Source organism: Choloepus didactylus, chromosome 8, assembly GCF_015220235.1.
Source record: "Choloepus didactylus isolate mChoDid1 chromosome 8, mChoDid1.pri, whole genome shotgun sequence".
NCBI classification, from domain to species: Eukaryota; Metazoa; Chordata; class Mammalia; order Pilosa; family Megalonychidae; genus Choloepus; species Choloepus didactylus.
The window spans coordinates 103,764,868-103,786,585 of record NC_051314.1 but is presented as its reverse complement, the minus strand read 5'-3'; the positions used below and the strand labels follow the sequence as shown (position 1 = coordinate 103,786,585).

Sequence of the window (21,718 nt, the reverse complement as noted above, 5' to 3'; positions counted from 1 at the left end):
TGATGATCTATACACATTTTTTCTCATTTCTATATAGTATTCCACTGTGTAAATATTCCACAATTTAATTATCTATTCTTTTATTGATGAGCATATGGATAGCTTCCAGGCTTGGGTGTGCTAATAAAGCAGCTATAAGCATTCAAGTACATTCATTTTTGGTGTACATACATTTCTGTCGGGTGTATACCTAGGAGTGGAGTTGGTGGGTCATAGAGTATGCATATGTTTTGCTTTAGTAGGTACTGCAAAAAGTTTTTCAAATGGTATACTAATTTAAATTCTACCAGCAGTGTATGAAAATTTCAATTGCTTCATAGCTTCACCAACACTTTTTTTTTTTTTTTTTGCAGATAGTATTTTTATTGTTAAAAATATAAAATTTGGGCCATTAAAAACTCAGGTAATAAAGCTCTAGGTTTAAGCCTGTATTTCCACAGTCTCTAAGGAGAAGCAAATTCGCCTATGAAGAGTATGTCAGCTACGTATTTTTGCCAAATATAGAAAAGGAAGGGACGGTCGGCATGGAAAGTTTCCTCCTGCATCAACATACAGAAGGTGGCAATGCCTGCCGTGGCGGCTGCTGCCTCTGTGCCCTCTTCCTTCACTTCCACAAAGGACTTGTGGACAATTTTTGACATAATAATATCTCTGGATCCTGACATGCCAGAAAGATCAGCCTTGCTATTAAGGAGATCCTGCACCCCTAGGCGGGCCAGGGGAGAGTTGAGGTTGTAGCTCTCTTCCAGCCTGAACTTGGGCAAGTAGACATTGACATCAACTACATCCAGATTCTCAGGTTTGGTCCACTCTTTCAATTTTTCCACAGTCAGTTGTTTCTCAATCTTTTTCAGACCCATGGAATCGTCTTCAATGTCATCTGGAAACAGAATAACCATACTGAGCTCCTTGCCCTCATAAGGCAGTTCTAACACACGGCACTTAAGTTCCTTGATGTAGCCATACGGAAATTTATTCTTCTGATACATCATTTTCACTATTTTTGTGTCTTTCTTATTCAATCTGAATGGTGTATCGATTGTGGCATCTTTCAAGAATTGCTCCTCCCAGTTTCCTTTGAAATAGATGGCATTCACCAGCACAAGTTTAGTCATGCTATCAACCACGCCTGAGGCCAACAGTTCTGGAATTTTCCTTTCTGTCTGCCCTTTGACCCACTGGTTTATTTCCTTCCTGGCATTTTCAGAGCTATGTTGAAAATCCACGCTAGCCAAGTCAGCCCCATACATTTTCTGAGATGAAGCCAAGAACTCCTATTTTAAAAAGAGGGAATGGGAATGGGGGTAGGGGAGGATGTGACGAGTAACTCCTGATACATACAGAAATGCTTTCCCTAAATTCTTTAAAGCAACAGAAATCATCCAAAAAGATTTAATTCTATTTTTTTTATTTTGAAATAAATTCAAAGTTATATGAACAGTTGCAAAAACAACACTAGCCCCATACACAGAATTCCATCATACCCTGACCCCCCCCCTCCCACCAACTTTAACTTGCTGTCACATTGCTATTTCTTTCCCTCCCTCCCTATCATCCATCATCTATTGCTCTGTCGTCTGAACATATGAGAGCAAGCTGCACACATCCTTGAGCATTCACTATAATTCACGTAGACACTTCCCATGAACAAGAACATTCTTTCATGCAATCCCGTTAAGCGCAGCTAAGAAGTACAATAGATTCAACAATGCTAAAAAGCTTACATTCTATATTTCCTTTTCCTTATGTCTCAACTGTGTCCCTTTGAGCCACCTGTCCTCTATCATCCTGTCCCATCCAAGTTCATCCTTAGTATTCAATTGTCATCTAGTTAGACTGACTTTTTTTTTTTTTCAGTTGTGGAAACATATATACAGCCTAAGTCTTCCTGTTCCACCCCCTCCCTAGCCTTTCATTAGTGGGATTAATCACGTTTAGAATGTTGTAATGCTCTTTCCCACCATCCACTACTAGGAATTTCCCTTCACCTCAAACAGCAACCCTACACTCATTTCTTAACTCCCCATTGCCCTTTCCCCCATTTCTCTTTACCCAAACTCTACTTTTCATCTCTATGGTTATATTCTCTGATAATTTCTTTGTGTTTACTGTGGGGCTTAAAATTAACCTCTTAAATCCATATCAATCTTGTTTTTCTTTGATACCACCTTCACTTCAATAGGACACATAAACTATGTTCCTATACTCCTTCATTCCCCCACCTTTATATAGTTGTCTGAAATTACATATTTTACATTGAGTTCAAAACCACTGATTTGTCCTTAGAGTTTGTGTATTTTATATCATGTAGGAAGTAACTAGTGGAATTACAGTTCAAAAATTATTGACTTCTATTTGTATTCCATTGTGGTTGGAGAAAGTGCTTTGTGTATATTCAATGTTTTTTTTTTAATTTCTTGAGGCTTGTTTTATGTCCCAGCTTATGGTCCCTTCTTGAGAAAGATCTGTGATCACTAGAGAAAAGTGAGTGTCCTGGTGATTTGGGATGTAAGGTTCTATATATGTCTGTTAAAATTCTCTATATCTCTTTCTCCTTTCCCTGTCTCTCCTCCAGCAGGGCTCCCCTCAGAATCTGAAGTAGGGCAGGTCTTTCATCGGCAGTCTCTCAGCATTTGTTTGTCTGTGAAAAATTTAAGCTCTCCCTCAAATTTGAAGGAGAGTTTTGCTGGATAAAGTATTCTTGGTTGGAAATTTTTCTCTCTCAGAGTTTTAAGTATGTCATGCCACTGCCTTCTCGCCTTCATGGTTGCTGCTGAGTAGTCACTACTTAATGTTATGTTGTTTCCTTTGTATGTGGTGAATTGCTTTTCTCTTGCTGCTTTCAGAACTTGCTCCTTCTCTTCAGTATTTGAGCGTCTGATCAGAATATGTCTTGGAGTGGGTTTATTTGGATTTATTCTATTTGGAGTTCGCTGGGCATTTATGCTTTGTGTATTTATATTGTGTAGAAGGTTGGGGAAGTTTTCCCCAACAATTTGTTTGAATACTCTTTCTAGACCTTTACCCTTCTCCTCTCCTTCTGGGACACCAATGAGTCTTAAGTTTGGACGTTTTATTTTATCTATCGTATCCCTGAGATCCATTTCAATTTTTTTGATTTTTTTCTCCATTCTTTCTTTTGTTCTTTCATTTTCTGTTCTGTGGGCTTCTAGGACACTGAGATGTTGTTCAGCTTCCTCTAGTCTTGTATTGTGAATATTCAGAGTCTTTTTAATTTGGCCAACAGTTTCTTTTATTTCCATAAGATCTTCTATTTTTTTATTTACTCTTGCTGTGTCTTCTTTATGCTCTTCTAGGGTCTTCTTTATGTAGCTTATATCCTGGGCCATGGTCTTCTTGATGTCCTTTAAATCCTTTGCCATGTTTTCATTCCTCGATTGTAGATCTTTGATTAACTTTGCGAGGTATACTGTATCTTCCAATATTTTGATTTGTGTGTTTGGAGTTGGATTCTCCATATCTTCTGGTTTTATCATATGCATTAAGATTTTCTGTTGTTTTTGGCCTCTTGGCATTTGTTTTGCTTGATAGGGCTCTTTCAAGTTGTAAAGAAAAAGGGATATCGATCTAATTTTTCAGGAGCACAGTTTGGTGACATACACTTTCTCTAACTAACCAGCAGATGGCGTCTGTGAGTCACCTATATCCCTCGAGTCAGTTCTCAACCTTTTTTCCGCTTTGTATGGGGAAATGATTCTTGTGGGTTCAGTTGGAGAACTCAGTTTGGGTATGTTGCTGGAGCTGTCCGCCCTGAATGTGGGGCATGTGTACGGGTAGCCAGGGAGGAAGCGCAGTTCTAATGTTCAAATCCCCCAGGATCCCAGAGATTCAAGGCCGCCGCACAAGTCTAAGCCTTCATTTCAGTTCAGTCCCAGCCTCTCACTCTCGCTGATCCATAAACCACTGGACTTGGCGTAGCATCCCTGGGTTCTCCGAGCGGATCCCCCCTCCCAGCCACACTCCTCCAGTAGCTCAGCCAAGGGAAGGCTGTGCTACGTCATCAGTGTGCGCTGTCCCACAAGGGAAGTCCCGGGCCAACGGGCCGTGCGGCGGTGCAATCCCAGCACGAAGCAAAAATGGCCGAGCAGGGCGTCTCAGCCCACTTCTCCTCGCACCGTTCCTCCTTCCCAGCTCCGGGACAACTGGCGGGGCTTTGGGCTGTGGGCATGGCCCCAGGCAGAAGTTTATCCAGCCCTCCAGAGGCTAGCTGCAAGCCGCAGGGTTTCTTTCTGCTTCCGGCTCTCCCCTCCGTTCCCCAGAACCCAAGGGTATCTGCTGCAGGCTATCTTCCCGGCCAGCCCAGCCCCCTCTTGCTGTGTTCTTCTGCATGGTTCCCACAATTGCTACTGGAGCCACTTTCTTTTTTTTGTTTTGTTTTGTTTTGTTTTAAAACAGCCAGCTGGTCTCCATACACTGAGCCCTGGCTTCCCCAGCCTGCCGCGCGGCTGCGGGTCTTCCAGCCAGCTTACTCACTCGTTTCAGAATGCTGACTCCTGGTTTCACCAAGTATACGGCCCCTCTGGAGCTAGGAGCCCTCATCCAGCTGGTGCATCGCTGTAACCGATATTCTAGGTCACTTTCTGGTTTTTAGCTAGTGTTTTTCACAGAGGTGTTTTTTTTTGCCCTGTCTCAGCTAGCCACCATCTTAGTTCCAACACTTGTTATTTTAATCTTTTTCATTTTATCCATGCTTGTTTTAATTTAGTTATCTATCATGAATAATGAATTTATCCATTTGGATATGTTCTTTTGTGAAATCCTTGTTTAAGTTGTTTGCCCATTTTTCTATTGGCTTATCTGTCTTACTGATTTGTGACAGTTTTTATGCATTCTTATATATTCAGAAAATATATGCATGCATGCCCGAATCCTTTGTCAGATAGAGATATTGCAATTATCTTCTTCCATTCTACAGGCTGTCTTTTCACTCTCTTGATGGATATTTTGGTAAACGCAAGTCTTTAATTTTAAAGTAATATAATTTATCATTTTTAATGGTTGGCACTTTTGGAGTCCTGTTTATATTTTTATTCTACATTTTGTATTTACATCTGTAATCCATCTGGAGTCAATTTATGTTTTAATGTGAAATAGGGGTTAAGATATATATTTTTTTCCACATCCATTTGATCTAGTTTCATTTACTGAAAAGCTATGTTTCTTTCCCCCACCACATTGCACTGTCACCTTTGCTATTATTCTAATGTACAGGTGTGTGTCTGGCTCTCTAATCTATTCCGTTGGTCAGTATGTCTAACCTTATGCCAATATTGCACTGTTTTATTTACTGTAACCCTATAACAGGTTTAGGTCTCTAGTAGTGTAATTCCTTTTTTTCTTTTCCTTCTCAAGATTATCATATTTATTCTTGGCCCTTTGAATTTCTAAACTAATTGTAAAATCATTTTACTAATTTTCATTAAAAAACATGCTGCTATTTTGATCCAAATTCTGTTAAATGTATGGGTTCATATAGAAAATACTAACATCTTTCAACATCATTGAAACACTGAATCATGTAATTCAAGAATATAGTATATCTCTATATTCATTTTGGTCTTTAATTTCTCTCAATAATGTTTGTAGTTTTCAATATAAATGTCCTGCATACTTTTATTATATTTGTTTCTAGGTGCTTGATATTTTCTGATGTGATTGTAAATGGTATGGTTTTGTTTTCTACTTATTTATTGTATATCAAAGTTCAGTTGATTTTTTTCTATTGGCCATGTCTTCAGCAATTTTGCCACATTTACTAAATTCACTCTTCTATAATTTGTCTATAGATATTTTCATATTTTCTATACACCTAACTATGTAATCTATGAATAATGATAATTATATTTCTTCCTTTCCTATTGTTACACATTTTAATATTTTTTCCTTTTTACTGAACTGTCAAGGACTTTAATTTAGGACAATGCTGAATAGAAGTGATGATAATAGTCATCCTTGTCTCATTCCCAATCTCAGGGTCAAACTTGCAATATTTTACCATTAAATATATATTCGCTATAGGATTTTTGTAGCTTCTTTTTTTATATTTCATTCCTTATAATTTGTTTAATATTTTTGTATCTATGTTCTTGAGAAATTGACATATAGTTTTTCTTCCCTGTAATGTCCTTGTCATTTCTGGGGTCCAAGCTTATGTTGACCTCATAAAGTGAAATGGAAGATGTTCCCACTTTTTTAATTCTTTGTAAGTGTTTGTGTAAGATTGGCATTGGTTCCTTCTGAAATATTTGGTAAAACTCACTGATGAAACCATCTGAGTGAGCCTAGAATTACTTTTTGGACAGGCTTTTAATTATTCACTCAATTTAATAGTTACATTACTTCAGATTTTCTATTTCCTCCTTTTGCTTTTAATGACTGATTTTTGCTAAGTATTTTTTCATTGCCTCTACCTTTTCAAATTCATTGGCATAAAATAGGTAATAATATCTTATTATCATCTTTGTAATATCCACAGGATTTGCCTTGATGCTCCCTTTTCATTCTGATATTAGTAATTTGATCACACACACACACACACACACCTGTTTGTTTTTTTTAACAGTATTGATACAGATTTGTCAGTATTATTGGTCTTTTTTTAAAGAACCAAGCTTTGGCTTTGTGACTTTATTTCACATTTGTTTATTTCTTCATTAATTTTTGTTCTTGCCTTTATTATTTCCCTCCTTTCATGCTATTAGATTGAATTTCTTCTTCTCAGGGTGGAGGCATAGAGAATTGATTTTCTGTCTTTCTTCTGTTCTCATATATGCACTTAAGATTATATATTTCCTTATAAACACTACTTCCTCCACACGATTTGATGTGTTACATTTTTATTATCTTTCAATATAAAATATTTTCTAATTTTTATTGTGAGTTCTTTGATCTGTGTATTATTTATAAGTATATATTTCTTAATTTCCCAAAACCCGGGATTTTTCTTATTATTTATCATTATTGATTGTCTTATTGTACTGATTAAGATTTCTTGTCAAATATTGAAAACTAGTAGTTCCTTATGATGTTTACAATGTTGTGAATAACCCTCAGTATTTCTCCATTAAGATGTTTGCTATAGGATGTTTGTAGATATGCTAAGGAAGCAGAACCTTAACTACTATGACATACTTCCTTTCATTAGGAATCAGAATGTTTTCTTCTACCCCATTTATTTCCCAAAATTGACCTGTACTAGGAAAATCTTGCCTGGTCACTTAAGCCCACCATGTTCTCCTTACATGAAGAGTAAAGCTTGCATACCAAGATCCCTCCTATATTAGTTAGGGTTCTCTGGGGAAACAGAACCAACAGGAGATAGCTGTAAATTGTATGAGATTTTATAAAAGTGTCTCATGGAACTGTGGGGATGCACGAGTCCAAATTCCATAGAGCAGGTTGCAAGCTGGCAACTCCAATGAAGTTCTTTGATGAATCCCCCAGGAGAGGCTGGCTGGCTGAATTAGAAACAAAGATTCTCTCTTCTGACTGCCAAAGTCAATCACCTCCCCCTTAAAAGCCTTCAACTAATTGGATTAAACATCTCTCATTGTGGAAGACACTCCCCTTAGCTGACTACAGATGTAATCAGTCATAGATGCAATCAACATACTGATGATTTAAGTCCAAGAAATGTCCTCAAAACAACAGATAGGCCAATGCTTACTTGATCAGACAACTGGGCACCATCGTCTGGCCAAGTTGACACATTAACCTAACCATTACAGTCCAACCCTTGTCAACTTGTCAGCTGTACACATTCACCTTAAACCATACTTAATCTCTAAATAAAAAAACAATAACGGACATATTTTTTGCCTAACAATACTCAACTATCCTGCATAAACTGGAAACACACTAAATCTCTCCAGAATAGGGTACAAGTCCTTGGGTAATATTCACTCTTAAACTTGATCTCCTATAACTTATATATTATAACATGAACAATAAAACTTATGTCATATAATAAAAGGATAATATAGAGAAGAAAACAAAGATATTTGCTTTATGTGCAAATACAAACATACTCATAACAAAACAAGGAAGAAACATTCATATCATTACAATCCTCAATTCTATAACAGGTTATGTGGTCATAATTCGTGTTTATCTTGGAATGTGCTAGTTTGAAACTGTTATGTACTCCAGAAAATACCATGTTCTTTTAATCCATTCTTGTGGGTACAGACCTATTGTGGGTGGGACCTGGTTGTTTCCATGGAGATGTGACCCACTCAATTTAAGGTGGATCTTAATCCTTTACTGGAATCCTTTAAGAGAGCTCATAGATAGAGACAGCTTAGAAAGAAAATGCCCCAGGAGAAGCAAGAAGGACTCACAGAAACTGAGAGAGCCATTTTGAAACCAGGGCCCAAGAGAGAAATACCAGCAGATATCGCCATGTGTTTTCCCACGTGACAGAGGAACCCTGAATGCCAGCAGTGATAACTAGTACAGCTAAGTGATAACTGGTACCTTTTAATAATTAGTAGAGCTAAGCGAGATTCTTTCCCAGACTCCTACACATGCTTCCAGAACAGGGCAAAGGCACTGTCATTCCTGGTCATTCCAGAAAAGATCCAGGGAACTGTCCTTATAGCTTTACCTTGGCTCTCCCTGATGCTAATTTCCTGCTTCTGACTTTCTCTTAATGAAGCAGCTACGTTAAGTGCTTCGTTCTGTTTTCTGGAGAATTATTGATAGCATCTCTGATTCATAAAATGCTTTAAAGATATGAAGAATAGATTAAGATTGACCCATTAAGTAGGCAATTATACATTCTGTCCAAAAGTGAGCAAGAACCTCTATTTACAAAATGTAAGAGAAAACAAGTCCTTTTTTCTTGTTCATCTTGATTTGTTTTGGTTTGCTAAAGCCACCAGAAGGCAACATACCAGAAATGGGTTCGCTTTTACAATTATTAACTTAAAACTTATAGTTCTTAGGCCATGAAAATGCCCAAATTAAGGCATCACCAGGATGATACCTGGACCCTACAGGCTGCCGGCATCTGGGACACCTGTGACATGGGAAGACACATGGCTGGCGTCTGCTGGTTCTTTACTCCTGGGTTTCATTGCTTTCAGCTTCTGGTTCCAGTGATTCCTCTCTGTGGCCTGTGGATCCTCTCCTAGCTTCTCAGGGGCTTTTCTCTCTCTGAGCTCTCTTTGCTTTTTCTGTCCTTTATCCTCTCAAAAAGAACTCCCGTAAAAGGATTAAGACCCACTTTGAATGGCCCTCAAGAGCAGGCACACAAGCATCTGACACAGGAAAGCTGCCCCGGATTGAAGAAAACGTGACGGGTCTGGGATGGAGAGGGGAGACCCAGCTGTGAAAGCCAGCTTCTGTTCTATTTACTTCATGTGCACTTCTCAAGAGAAAGATGTTCCTTTTCAAGAACCTGGGACCACCCAGGACAGTGAAGCAGTCTTGAAACAGCCTCCTCAGGTGGGCCTCTTTGGGCACAAGTTGCCTTACTTCTTAAGAAACTGGCTGGAAAATTCAGTCACATTACAAAACAGGTCCTGGAGATTCAAACTTCAACACAGAAATTTCAGGATCAGAGAGATGGATTTCCAGCAATCCCTATCACGTCCTCCTTTCCAAGCCCCCTGTAATTCTGCCTGAACCCCCTTCTCATTTAATCCTTGATCTCCCACCCCAGCAATTCCCTCAAATAGAGCACTGACCTATTTGAAAGTCGCTTGCAGATTTGAGAATCCCCGTCCTTTCCAAGTCTCTGTGGTTGCCACATTCATTACTCATGAAAGAGACAGGGAGCCCCAACTCTCCACGGAGCCTCTGGTCTTTACTTTATTTATTTGTTTATTGATTTTGCCACAGCTCATGCTGGAGCCCAGGGGGGTCAGTCTACTCAACCACGTCTGTGAGTACTCAAGCTTTGCTCGAAAGAGCCATCGTGTCTAGCATCTCAATCGAGAATTGGGTTTTTGTATTTTTTCAAAGGTTAGCTCAGCCAAAGGGTGTGTTTATATGTTTTCATGGTTGTTCGTAAGTGTGTGATTTTAGAAACATGGCTATTAGTAGAGATAAAGAAAAAAAGTCTTCCCGTGTGTGCAATACTTAAAAAGAACAATACTGAATGTAAATAAAAAAAGGGAAGGTACTTCCTGTAAGTTTGTGGAGAGTTCTGAAAATAGCTTCAAGCCTAAGCCAAAGTTAATACCTTTACATAGCCAGAATTTCCATGAAAGCATTGGTAGCTTGGGTGTTTGTCCTAGTAAAATTGTGCAAATATCTGCAGCTTGGATGCTTTGCTCACTCGAGCTTGACTGTCTTGCACACACTGACTCGAGATTCCTTGGTTCTCGCGCCCAATTTTTAACCCCCAATTAAAATGATGGCAGTCATATACCTTCTGAAGTCCAAAGATTTTCAAACCTGTGCTGTGTTTTGTAAAACAGCATGAAACCTGGCTGTGTCATTAAACCAATACACTGAGGGGGTTCTCATCATCTCACAAGTGTGTGTGGGTGTGTATGTACCAGGGTGGGCTAGGGAGACTTTCCTCTCATTCACCACAGCACCATTTACACAAGTTCCCTACGTCACAGAAAAGAAAAAAGAAAAAGAAAACTATTTCTTAATGTTAATCAAAACAGTTTGTTTAAATCTTGATTTTCTAAAACATTTTCACTTAAATTATCTCATCTAATCTTTACAAAAATCTGGTGCAGTAGGAAAGCCAAAAATTAACTATTTTTCATCTTATGAATGAGGAAACTTAAAGACTCAAAAAGGTCATAAAATTTGGTAATTCCTGGATTTTAGATTTCATCGACTAGTAAAATTTCAAAAGCTAATGAAGAGGGCCATTTTGGGGTGGTAAAATTTCCATTCTGCCAAAGGAGGAGATAAAAATAAATTTCTTATCAATAATTATGGGTTCTAGAATGAGAAAACATGACCTGCAGCCAAATACAGCTGAACCCAGGCAAGCCTAGCCAAACCAGCAGAGGCATATCTAAGCTGCAGATATGTGAGCAAGGAATAAATGTTTATTGGTGTAAGCCACTAAGATTTGGGGGATGCTTGATAAACAGCAATATTACTTCAGCACTGACCAATACAAAGACTTTGAAGTCGGTTCTTCACCTTGAAACATGTCTTCCACTCAAATAAGCTTTTTCTCCTCCACATATGCCTAGCTCATCCCTGTCCCATTTGTTCTTTCTGCGCCCTTTTCCTCTTCTACCTTTATAAATCTCTGATCAAGTTCCGCTTCCTATATGGAGCCTCTTTTTGACTCTTCCACTCTGTAATGTCTGAACATTCCTCAAGGTTTAATATAGACTGAAATAAGTACCATGTATTATAGCTCTGATTTGTTTCATTGCTTTTATGAGATAACTGACTCACATTCACTTAGTGAGGTATTTGCCACATATTGTTGAGAAAACTGAGTACCAATGTAGCAGAAAGAACCTTGGCATTTAGGGTTCAAATGTTATTTCTGCACTTACATGCTTTAAAAACTTGAGCAAGTTATAGTTATATAATTCTCTGAGCTTCAGTCTCTTAATCTTTAAAATGTTGGCACTAATACCAGATTCATTGAGAAGATAAAATAAGATGAAGTGTATCATGTGTTCTATATCCCTTCCTCACTCACATTCACCCACTTCCCACCCCACTCCAGCCATTTAATTTTACTCCTTCTGTTCTGGTGCAACAAAACCATTTCATGCAGATGTTTGAAATAATTGGAAGATTTTGTATGCCTCTTTCTCAAAGAGGCAAAGCAAAATTTATCATCTTCCAGTATCTATGCAACATCAAATTTACACCCAGAACTGCTAAGACCTAGGAATGTAAGATCTGCTTTCTTCCTCAGAGGACTTAACAGCAGAGCCTAGTAGTCAAATTAACACACATGAAAAGAATTAGAAGACAGTTAAGGAAGAGATTGTGTAGTCCAGTCTTTTTGAAGTTCAAAAAAGAAAAATAAGTGGTCCAGATGGTCTAAGAAGCGAAGAAGGTTTAAATAAGGAACTTGGGCTCAACATTAAAATATTCATAAGGCCAGGGTAGGTAGAAAGTTGAAAGAAGTTATTCCAGGTCAGGGTGAGTAATGTCAATAAAGCCCAGCCATAGAGGAATGGCATGACTTATGCAAAGAGAGTGAAAAGATCAATCTGTAAGAAAGGATGTATGTGCCAACCAGAAGACGAAACGAGATTCTTTGGTATAGTGGAGCCACATTGGGATGAACCAGGAAAAATTGGTGGGATTTTATGTTGTCAACAATAGGAAACAATTGTATTTTCTTGGGCAGAACAATGACCTAAATGATAGATAGATGATAGGTATAGTTTATTATTCCCCCAGCTATTGACAAATATACAAAAGCATTTTGCATTTGTTATCTCTTCTTCGTTTTTACCCCATCCTTCATTTGGCAACCATTTACCCCAGCCTGAAGCCTAGCAGAAGCTTAACCTTTCAATCAGATGAGAACTACAAAAATAATGGATTTTTGAAATAACTTTTTAAAAAAATATTTAATATTTAGAATTTATTGGTCCTGAATTATTTTTCCTATTCCTCATACACAAAGGAGGAAAGCAGGGAAGATGGGGAAAATTATCATAAAAATATCTCATGATGAAATATTACAAGATCCAATAACTTGTAATACCTTTATATTATGATGGTGCTAATTATATTTACAAGTTTATTATGTGCATATTTTTTGTTTGCAATTTATATTGTCATCCCATTTATTTGAAAATTGCTCTTAAATTATGGACAGTTTCTTAGAATAATTCAGAGTTCAGATGATAAAAAGAAAGTTGACTTCGACAGAATTTTACGTAAAATTGATAAAGGGATTGAAGTTTAAACTTCCTTGAGAACCACCCTCCATCGCTCTAAAACTATTTGGTAGGTAGAGCAGAAAGCCCTGAGCTGTGATTCATTCTTGGATGCGGTACAAGGATCCAAAATTTTGATGAAACATTTTTTTCTGTCTTAAGTCTTCTGAAACTAGTCACATTTAAGTTCAAACCCCACAGTGAATATTTGCAGTACTGAATGAGCTACCTCAGGGGATCCTATCTACTGGAATCTGACAAAAGCAGCCAAAATAACAAGCAGCTTGGGAGGGCTAAAGAAAGAATAAGATGCTCAACACCTGCTCTATACAATCTGAGTATATGTTGTATTTGAAATAAATGTATGATGAATCCTTTTGAATTTGAACAGTTTCTGCTCCTAAAAATGAATATAGAAAAGGAATCTAGAGTTAGAGTTTACCTTAAACTACTTCCAAGAGGACCACGAGAACACCACTGCTCCTGGTGTCAAAGTGGTGTGTGATTTACAATAAGGAAAAACCCAGGAGAAGTCTCAGGGAAGAGAAGGAAAAAAATCTGGGTGTAACAATGAGTATTATGACCATAGGTAAAGATGTTGAGTCTAATCTTCAAGGATTCACCTGTTCCCAGTTTAGCCCTACCTTCTCAGTTTATTCAATCCCAACCTATTCAGTTCACCTCAGTGCCTTCCTTTTCTGTCCTCTCCCCTTCTAGCCACCTCTATCTTTCTCTTTACTAAGAGAACCTTCAGATTATAATACCCTCCAGTACAAATCATCCTGTTGTACAATAACACTTTGTTCATTATTCCAAAAAAAACTTGACCAATTGCTGAAGTTCCAGAATAAACTGAGCTCTTATCAGAACAGAAAAGCTCTACAGCAACAGATTCCACATAAATGTGCTGATAATATACTTAACCAATAGGCTTCTCTTTATACTACTTATTTTCAGTAGCAGGAACCCAGACAACATAATAGTTTACAGAGGTTGGGGACAAGGGTAGAGAGCGAGGAGTGTCTGGAGGAGTTGAAATCCAAGAATGAGCTTGAGCCAAATAAAACCTTAAGCTGAATCCTTGATTTCTTAGTAACAGGTATGGCTCAGCAAACAAGGATTACCCTCGGAAATATTTAATAAAAGCAGCCTGTTCTTCTTAGCAGTGTTAAGGAGACCACACGGTTGAACCTAGTCCAAACCCTGCACTTGTCCAGAAACCTGGGTACTCCTTACAGCTTGATCAGTAACACTGGGAAAAATTTTCTGCCATGGCTTTCTGATCTGAAAATTGAGAGTGGTGGCACTTCAATTCAGGTAAGAAATCAAATGATGATCCCAGTGTTTAACAAAAAGTTGTTACTAAAAAAGCATTTGTTGAGTGAATAATGAATGTTGATGATTGAACCTGACCACATGTGTGTGTGCACTACGCAAGTCATTAGACAGGGTCTCATTCAGTCAGGAAAAACAGAACTAGGTATGCTCTGAGGTTTTTACATGTCTTATGTTTTCGTCGTGTTCTAATGTTGCTCTTACTCTTTTGAAAAAATGCATACATAAAGATAGCACAAGCAAATTCCAAATATTTTTTGTAGATACCACCCCCTCAAGGAGGTAAGCATAACTCCCCACCTCTTGAGTAAAATGCACATAGTGACTTCCTTCCAAAGAATACAGTATGGAGAGGTGGCGGGGAGGGGTTGGGGGTAGTAACTTTACAGTGGAGAAACCTGGCAAATGCTACCTCAGTGAAGCGATCAAGGTCAGCATCAACAGTCATAAATCATGTTGGTAGTATGTGCCTTTGATATGATGTGATGAGTATGGCATCTGAGCTCTGTGATCTTCTTCCCCAAAACACATAACTCCAATCTAATCACAAGAAAAACATCAGACATTCCAAACTGAAGAGCATTCTGCAAAATACCTGACCAGTTCTCCTCAAAACTGCCAAGGTTATCAAAAACAAGGGAAGTCTTAGAAACAATCAGAGTCTAGAGGAGCCTAAGAAGCCATGACAATAAAATGTAATGTGGTATACTGGAAGGGACTCTGGGACACAAAAAATTAGATAAAAATTAAAGAAATCAGAATAAAGTGTGGACTATAGTTAATACTACTGTGTCAATATTGGTTCAGTAGTTGTGACAAATTTATCATATTGATGTAAGATCTTAGCATCAAAGAAAACTGGATACTGGGTATCTGGGAACTCTCTCTACTATTTTTGCTACTTTTTTATAAATATAAACCTATTTTAAAATTAAAAGTTTAATTTTTAATAAAGCAAGGATAAATCTTCTCAAGTAAATTTCAAGGAGAGTTTTTCCCTTTGCTCTGTCTACCATTTGTAGGTCTCTGATTTAATGGATCCTGTTCTTTTTTTTACTGAGATTCCTGGGTTATGATTCCTGGATTTTGTTGTTGTTAGCCTTGGCTCATGTACAGAGTAGTCACTGAACTTCATATACACTAACTCAGACAAGGCTATTCGGCTGATGCCAGTTAAGACATACACTTTACCCCCTTCCTAGTTATTAAATAATATGAATATATTGACAACAGTATACTATGGAGTTCTCCTGGGAAAGGATTGAAATATATAGCTCTTGTGCACGGAATGTGCCTGAAACATCTTAGACATTTAATGACTATTTGTTGGGCAAATGAAGTTAACAAAACATTAGATTAGGAATCTGTAGAATCTCTGTTGCTAAATCTTGGTACGACTTGGACAAATTTGACCACATCAAATACTTCAAAACTTCAGGTGTTTTATTTTAAAATGAGATAGTTGGGATTTTGCTCATTCACCTGAGAAGTGGTGCTCTTTGGTCTTCATCTCAATTACCTTTACCTCACTGCCAACTTGGGAAGGCTGCCCTGAGTATACATTTTGCATTGACTCCTGTTCTGGTTTGCTAATGCTGCCATTATGCAAAATACCAGAAATGGATTGGCTTTTATAAAGGGGGTTTATTTGGTTACAAAATTAGTCTTATTACCATGAAAATGTCCAACAAAGGCATCAACAGTACAGTACCTTCACTGAAGAACACCGATGGTGTCTGGAAAACCTTTGTTAGCTGGGAAGGCAGGTGGTTGGCATCTGCTGGCTCCTAGGTTGCATTTCTAAATGGCATTCTCCAAAATGTTTCTAAGCTGCAGCACCAAGCTCCTTCTGTCTGAGCTCTTACATGGGACTCCAGTGATTAAATCAAGACCCACCCTGAATGGGCGGGGTCCATATCTCCATGGAGATAATTTAATCAAATGTTTTGCCCATAGCTGACTGAGTCATATCTCCATGGAAACACTCAAAGGATTCCAACCTAATCAACACTAATACATCTGCCCCCACAAGATTGCATCAGAGAACATTTTATTTCGGGGGACGTAATATATCCAAACTGGCACTACTCCTTACTATGAAAAAGGAAAGGGGATTTCAGATGGAAGGAGGAAATTATATTCCCAAAGTTGGGCCTATAAGCACAGTCAGCTAATCCTGCACTCTCATCAGATAGAAAAAAAAAAAAAAAAATCCCACCACCACCCATACTTCTTAAGAAAAGTGATTAAAAGCACAAATACTGTTTCTTGTCTTTGTAACTTGTTGACAACTTAGAGAAGAGAGATGCTACAATCTACTATTAGTCTTTACTTGAATTCAAGAGCAGAAAAATTCTATTCTGCTTCCCTACAACAGTCTATGTATGGAAGGTTGTATGTATGTGCCAAAACATATAGCCTAGTCCCTAGATTTTTCTCTTTAGTGGTGAAAAATTATAGTGGGAAATGACTTCCTTATTAATGAGGCATCAGGGGCAGAAAGAGATGCTATCTGGCTGAACTTACACTGCATTAATTGAAAATCCAGAACTTGGTGCCTTCACTGAGAGGCATGTCTTCCTCCATAATGTAGCAGTGCCACTAAAGAAATTGTATTTTGGGAGCTGTCATTTAACATGAGTGGAAACAGATTTTTGATTAAGAAAAATCAAAGAAGCAATTCACCAATGATTCCTACAACTGTTTGGAGAATCCCAGGCAGCCACGATAAGTTTATCATGCTGTTAATATGGACAACAAATGAAACCATGCAGGGGTCTGTGGGAAAGCAAGCCCCAAAGGGGTGTGTGTGTGTGTGTGTGTGTGTGTGTGTGTGTGTGTGTGTGAGTGATAAGAGCCATCTGGGAGATATTCCCAGGAAACTTGTGGGTGTGGTTCTAAATGAGAATGGTGGGAATTTCCAAAGTAGATGGTGCTTTGGGGGTCCAGAACAAGGCAGAGGAATGGGAAATCTTTTTCTTTTGGGATTGGGTTGTGAGTTTTTTGACCAAAAACTTAAGGACCCACCAGTTGAACTGGCTGCTTAAAGCCTAGTTATAAATGATTAATTCTATAAAGGAAAAGAAACAGTGCCTCCTTACTAAGCCTTGTAACGGGGTTCACATAAATTTGCGTAAAATATTATGTGGGATTAGCGTAGCCAGCCAGGAATCAAGCTACAGGAGCCAAGAGGAGGGTGGGAGCTCAGCCAACAGGAGAAGCGGGAGATGAAGTGGAACAAGCTTGCCAAGCCACGGAGGCCAGCCAAACCAGAGCTACAGTAGCATAGAAATGAGAAGAAGCAAGAGACCCACTCATCTGGGGGTGGGGGTGGGGAGCTGGGTGTCATTATTATTGTTGTTGTTGTTTTTCTTGTTCTGGTTGCTGTTTTAAAATACATTTTCATTGTCTCTTTCCCCCAAATAATATTCTTCTACCTCAAGTTTGATAAAATATATGATTACTAAACATGGCAACAGGGAGGTTGATTTATTTTTTAGGTTCAGTTCCATCCAGCAAGACTTGTCCTTCACCCACACTGAGATGCACACAAGAGTTGGGAGGTGGAGGAGTGGGGATACAGATGGCTCACCAACCCCTCACTTTGCTGGAGGACAGTAGGGATTACTGAATGTGGAACTTGGTGTCCACATCATCTACACCAGAATCTCATGTTAGAACCAGGTCTAGGAAGTGAAAATAGTTTTGTCCAGAGAGTTCACAGATCTTCACTTTGGACTATTGTTTTCATGACTGTCTCCTTGGTTCATTTTTCCAAGACATAGGAATGGAAGCTACCAACTGTTAGATCAAGAAAGGCTTGATTATGTTCTCCTCAGCGCCGCCATTTATTATTGGGTTGCTCAGCCATAGTCCTATCGGTATAAAAGCACAGATTGGTCATAACTAACACATCTGAACCAAAAATCAGTGCCACACACAAGAAGTTCATTATTGTGGCCTGATGTGGTCAGAACCTGAGTTTACACCAATGGCCCCAGCAGGATAGTCTTGGGTAATGTTCCCAACCAGCACCAGGTATTTCCAAGCCTGGGAAACAGTGTGCCCCCTCCTCACATTAAGCAGGCCTCCATTATCCCTACCCTGCTTTCCCTATACATTCTCAGCACAGAGCTCTGAACTGAAAGGATCCCAGCAATCTGTCAACTGCAGTTCTTCCAGGACAGATGAAGAAGGAGCCTCCTGCTGACTGAGCCAGTAGGAACTGCCCTGCTCTATCGCAAGAGGGATTTTTTTCTGGCTCATCTTCCAACCCCTTATGCATTACATACGCAGTGCACAAGTGCACTAGCCGCATCCCAGATCTGAGGCCATTTCTCCAATATGCCTTCTGCCTCATGCCCCTCACATACAAAGAATACACACCCACACCAAGGAAAAACAACTCCTCCACACCCTCAGAAACTTCTGTGGGCTCTGCTTAGATGAGAGGAGAGTGACATTCTTTTCACCTCAAGCTGGAATGAAACCGGCAAACTTCTCGTAAATATAAACTGAGAGATGCTTGTTTTCTGGAAAGAGACCGGGTGAAATCTGGACTTTTTCCCTATGCCATCGTGGAGGGAGTTTCCCTCTGGGAAAGGGGGGTCTTGCCAGCCATCGCTGGCATCATAAATGCCTAGAAATGGGCATTTTTAACCAAGGTCCCTTTGTCTGAGACTTCTTTTCATCTACTCCTGCTTCAGGGAAGCCTACCTTTGACTGGCTACAAACCAACATTTACTAAGAACTAGGAAATTGGTTCATTCATTTTTTTTTCTTTTAATTCGCAGTACAACCTTAATAATGTTTTCTTTTTAGCAATGCAATCACAGTTCCTAGGTAGCTAATTTCCCTAACAACCACCACCTTAGTAAGTTCTAGTGTGAGAATTCAAACCAGGCTCTGTCTGATGCCCAAGCCCTTGTTCTTGTCCCTGGTCCACCTGCTTCATAAGTCCCTGGTTATCTGTGTCCTGGAAGAGGAGTTCTGAACCTGACTGCTCTGCATGTGTCTCCCTCAGAATCAGCAACTAACAACTTCAAGGTCATCTGTACGTATATCAGCAGAGTCACACACTTGCCTCATGTAACAAATGAGGGGCCTGAGGTCCCACACAAATGACTTTCTAAGGACATACAGCTTCTGAACTGTGGAGCTGCTGGGGACTGAATCATGTCCCTCTCAAAAAACATGTAAGTCCTAACCTCCAGTCTTGCAGGTGCGGACCCATTTGTAAATAGGATTTTTGAATATGTTGTTAGTTAAGGTGTGGCCAAACTAAATGAGGGTGGGCCTTAATCCAAGATGGTTGAAGTCCTTATAAGCAAAGGAAATTTGGACACAGTCAATTAGGAGAAGCCAGAGAAGGTGAAAGAGATCACCATATGATGAAGGCGAAGATGCATCTACAAGACAAGGAACACTAAAACAGCATCAGAACACTACAAAGTCTGGGAAAAAGCATGGCCTGGTGACCCCTTGATTTTAACTTCTAGCCTCCAAAATTGTGAGGCAATAAATCCCTATTGTTTAAGTCAACCTGTTGTATGATATCTGTCATAGCAGTCCTAGCAAACTAAGATGGGAGCCAACACACAAACACAGGATTTTCATTTATTTATTCTTCCCCTACTGTCATCTGAGAAAGAAATGTGTCAGAAGGAAAGGGATGAATGCAGTTCCTCCCTTAATTGTAGAATAGAGACAAATCCTGATAGAACTGGGAGCATTGACTTGTTTTCAGTCCTAGAACACGACTGAAATTTCTATGTCTGCTTGTGAATTTTCCATCTTGTCCCATCATAGATAATAAGAACTACCAGAAATAGAAGAAAAGACTACTGATGATTTAGAAGGATAAAAATTTATCTTAGCTCATAATTCAAACAGGAAAAATACCTCCTATACTTGCCTTTTTATTAAATTCCATGACAGCTAAATAATCACAAACAGAGAAATATTCTATATTTACATTTTTATTAAACTTCATAGCAGCTAAGTTCATAAACTCAGCCCATTCCATCAGCAGCTGGTCCTTTGCTGCAACCCTACGTTCATATCCTTCTCTGTTCAGTAAACAAAACCATTTTCTGGAGTTTAGAGATTCAAGAGAAGAAGATGATCCATCATTATTTGCTGATATTAAGTGATATTTGATCTCTGTGTACAATCATCCTTTGCTACATCATAAACTTCTCACATGAAGAATTTTTTTTTCCTTATTAATCTGTATATTCTCAGTGCTTATTTGAGTGCTGGGCAAAGACTGGGAGATCCATAAACATCTGTGGAATGAAAGATAAATGAATAGGGCTGGCTGGAACTCAGATTATCTACTTCCTTTCTTGGCCTTGAGGCCAAATAAACTAAAACATGTCAGACATACTGCTAAACAGGTCTGAGAAAGAGACTTTCATCTTTGCACATCAGTTCTCCAGCAGGTTAGGATCTGTTACTGAAAATTGATTGGGAAGGAAACCGGATTCCTTCTCTAAATGCAGTGGAGTCATTTAGTGATTTAATCCTTCAACCATTTATTCATTTCATTCATTTCTTCAAGCATTCGTTCACTGAACATTTACTGGCCCTTGCCTTGTATTAGGCACCACTCAGCAGCTCACAGCCCATAAAAGGAGGCAGATGTAGCAAACACGGGTAAGTGCAATAATAAGGGATGTTTGGAAGTAGAGAGGAGAAACACCTAAGCCAGCTCCCAGGCCCAGAATTGCTTTAATTTTGGAGAGAGAAAATGACCTGGTCACTTGAAATTGAAAAGAGAAAAAGAACTAGTTAACTTTTGGCCAACCACAAAGATTATTTTTCAAACGGTTACCCCCAATCCAAGGTAACACAGTTGGGGCTCTGCCCTTGATAGCACTGTATCAATGCCCCTCTTCAGATGTCTTGAATCCCCACCTTCTATCCTCAGCATATTTTTCATGGGACAATTAGCCCCTTTCAGTCTCCCTTAAGGTCTCTTTCCCCAATCCGTTCTCCAGCTGCTCTTCTTTCTCTGGTGAATGCCTGCGTTGCAGCTTTGTTATCTGACAGCCTACTGTCGACAGGATTTTGTATTAGATGATAGGAATATAAAGACATGGGTGCTATCCACAAAGATACTAGGGAGATGCTCAAGTTCTGTTTTTGGTTTCCTTGAAAGGCTGCACTTTGTTAAAATGAACTGATCCTATCTTTAAGAGGTAGTACCGTTTGGGACACTCAGTCTTCCATTTAGCTCCTTTCTAGGAATCTCCCTTACCTCTCCAAAGAGAATTCAAAAGGAAAGTGCCGATCATTCATCTATACTTCAATATGAGTCCTTGTCCTGAGCCAGCACTGTGCCGGCAGTGGAATCACACATTGCCCTTGTGGCAATGACAGTGCAGTTACAGGGTGTTGTGGAGGCACAGGGGAGAGGTGCCTAAAGCTGACTCAGTGTTAGAAAAGGCTTCCTGAGGAAAGAACATCTAAGCTTTGAAGAAGGTATTTGAATTAGCCTAATAAAGGGAGTATGGGAGGGAAAGGGT

The 21,718-nt window shown here is 39.0% G+C and overlaps 1 protein-coding gene across 1 annotated transcript in view; it reads right to left on the bottom strand.

The window, feature by feature from the left end:
* Positions 1-443: 443 nt before the first annotated feature.
* The window catches only part of LOC119542867 (leukocyte elastase inhibitor-like), a 43,136-nt gene continuing 21,861 nt past the window's right edge, over positions 444-21,718 (bottom strand). Inside the window, exon 2 of the mRNA XM_037847482.1 lies at positions 444-1,274. Within this exon, the coding sequence (XP_037703410.1) occupies positions 444-1,274 (831 nt within the window). The remainder of the gene's footprint in view (positions 1,275-21,718) is intronic.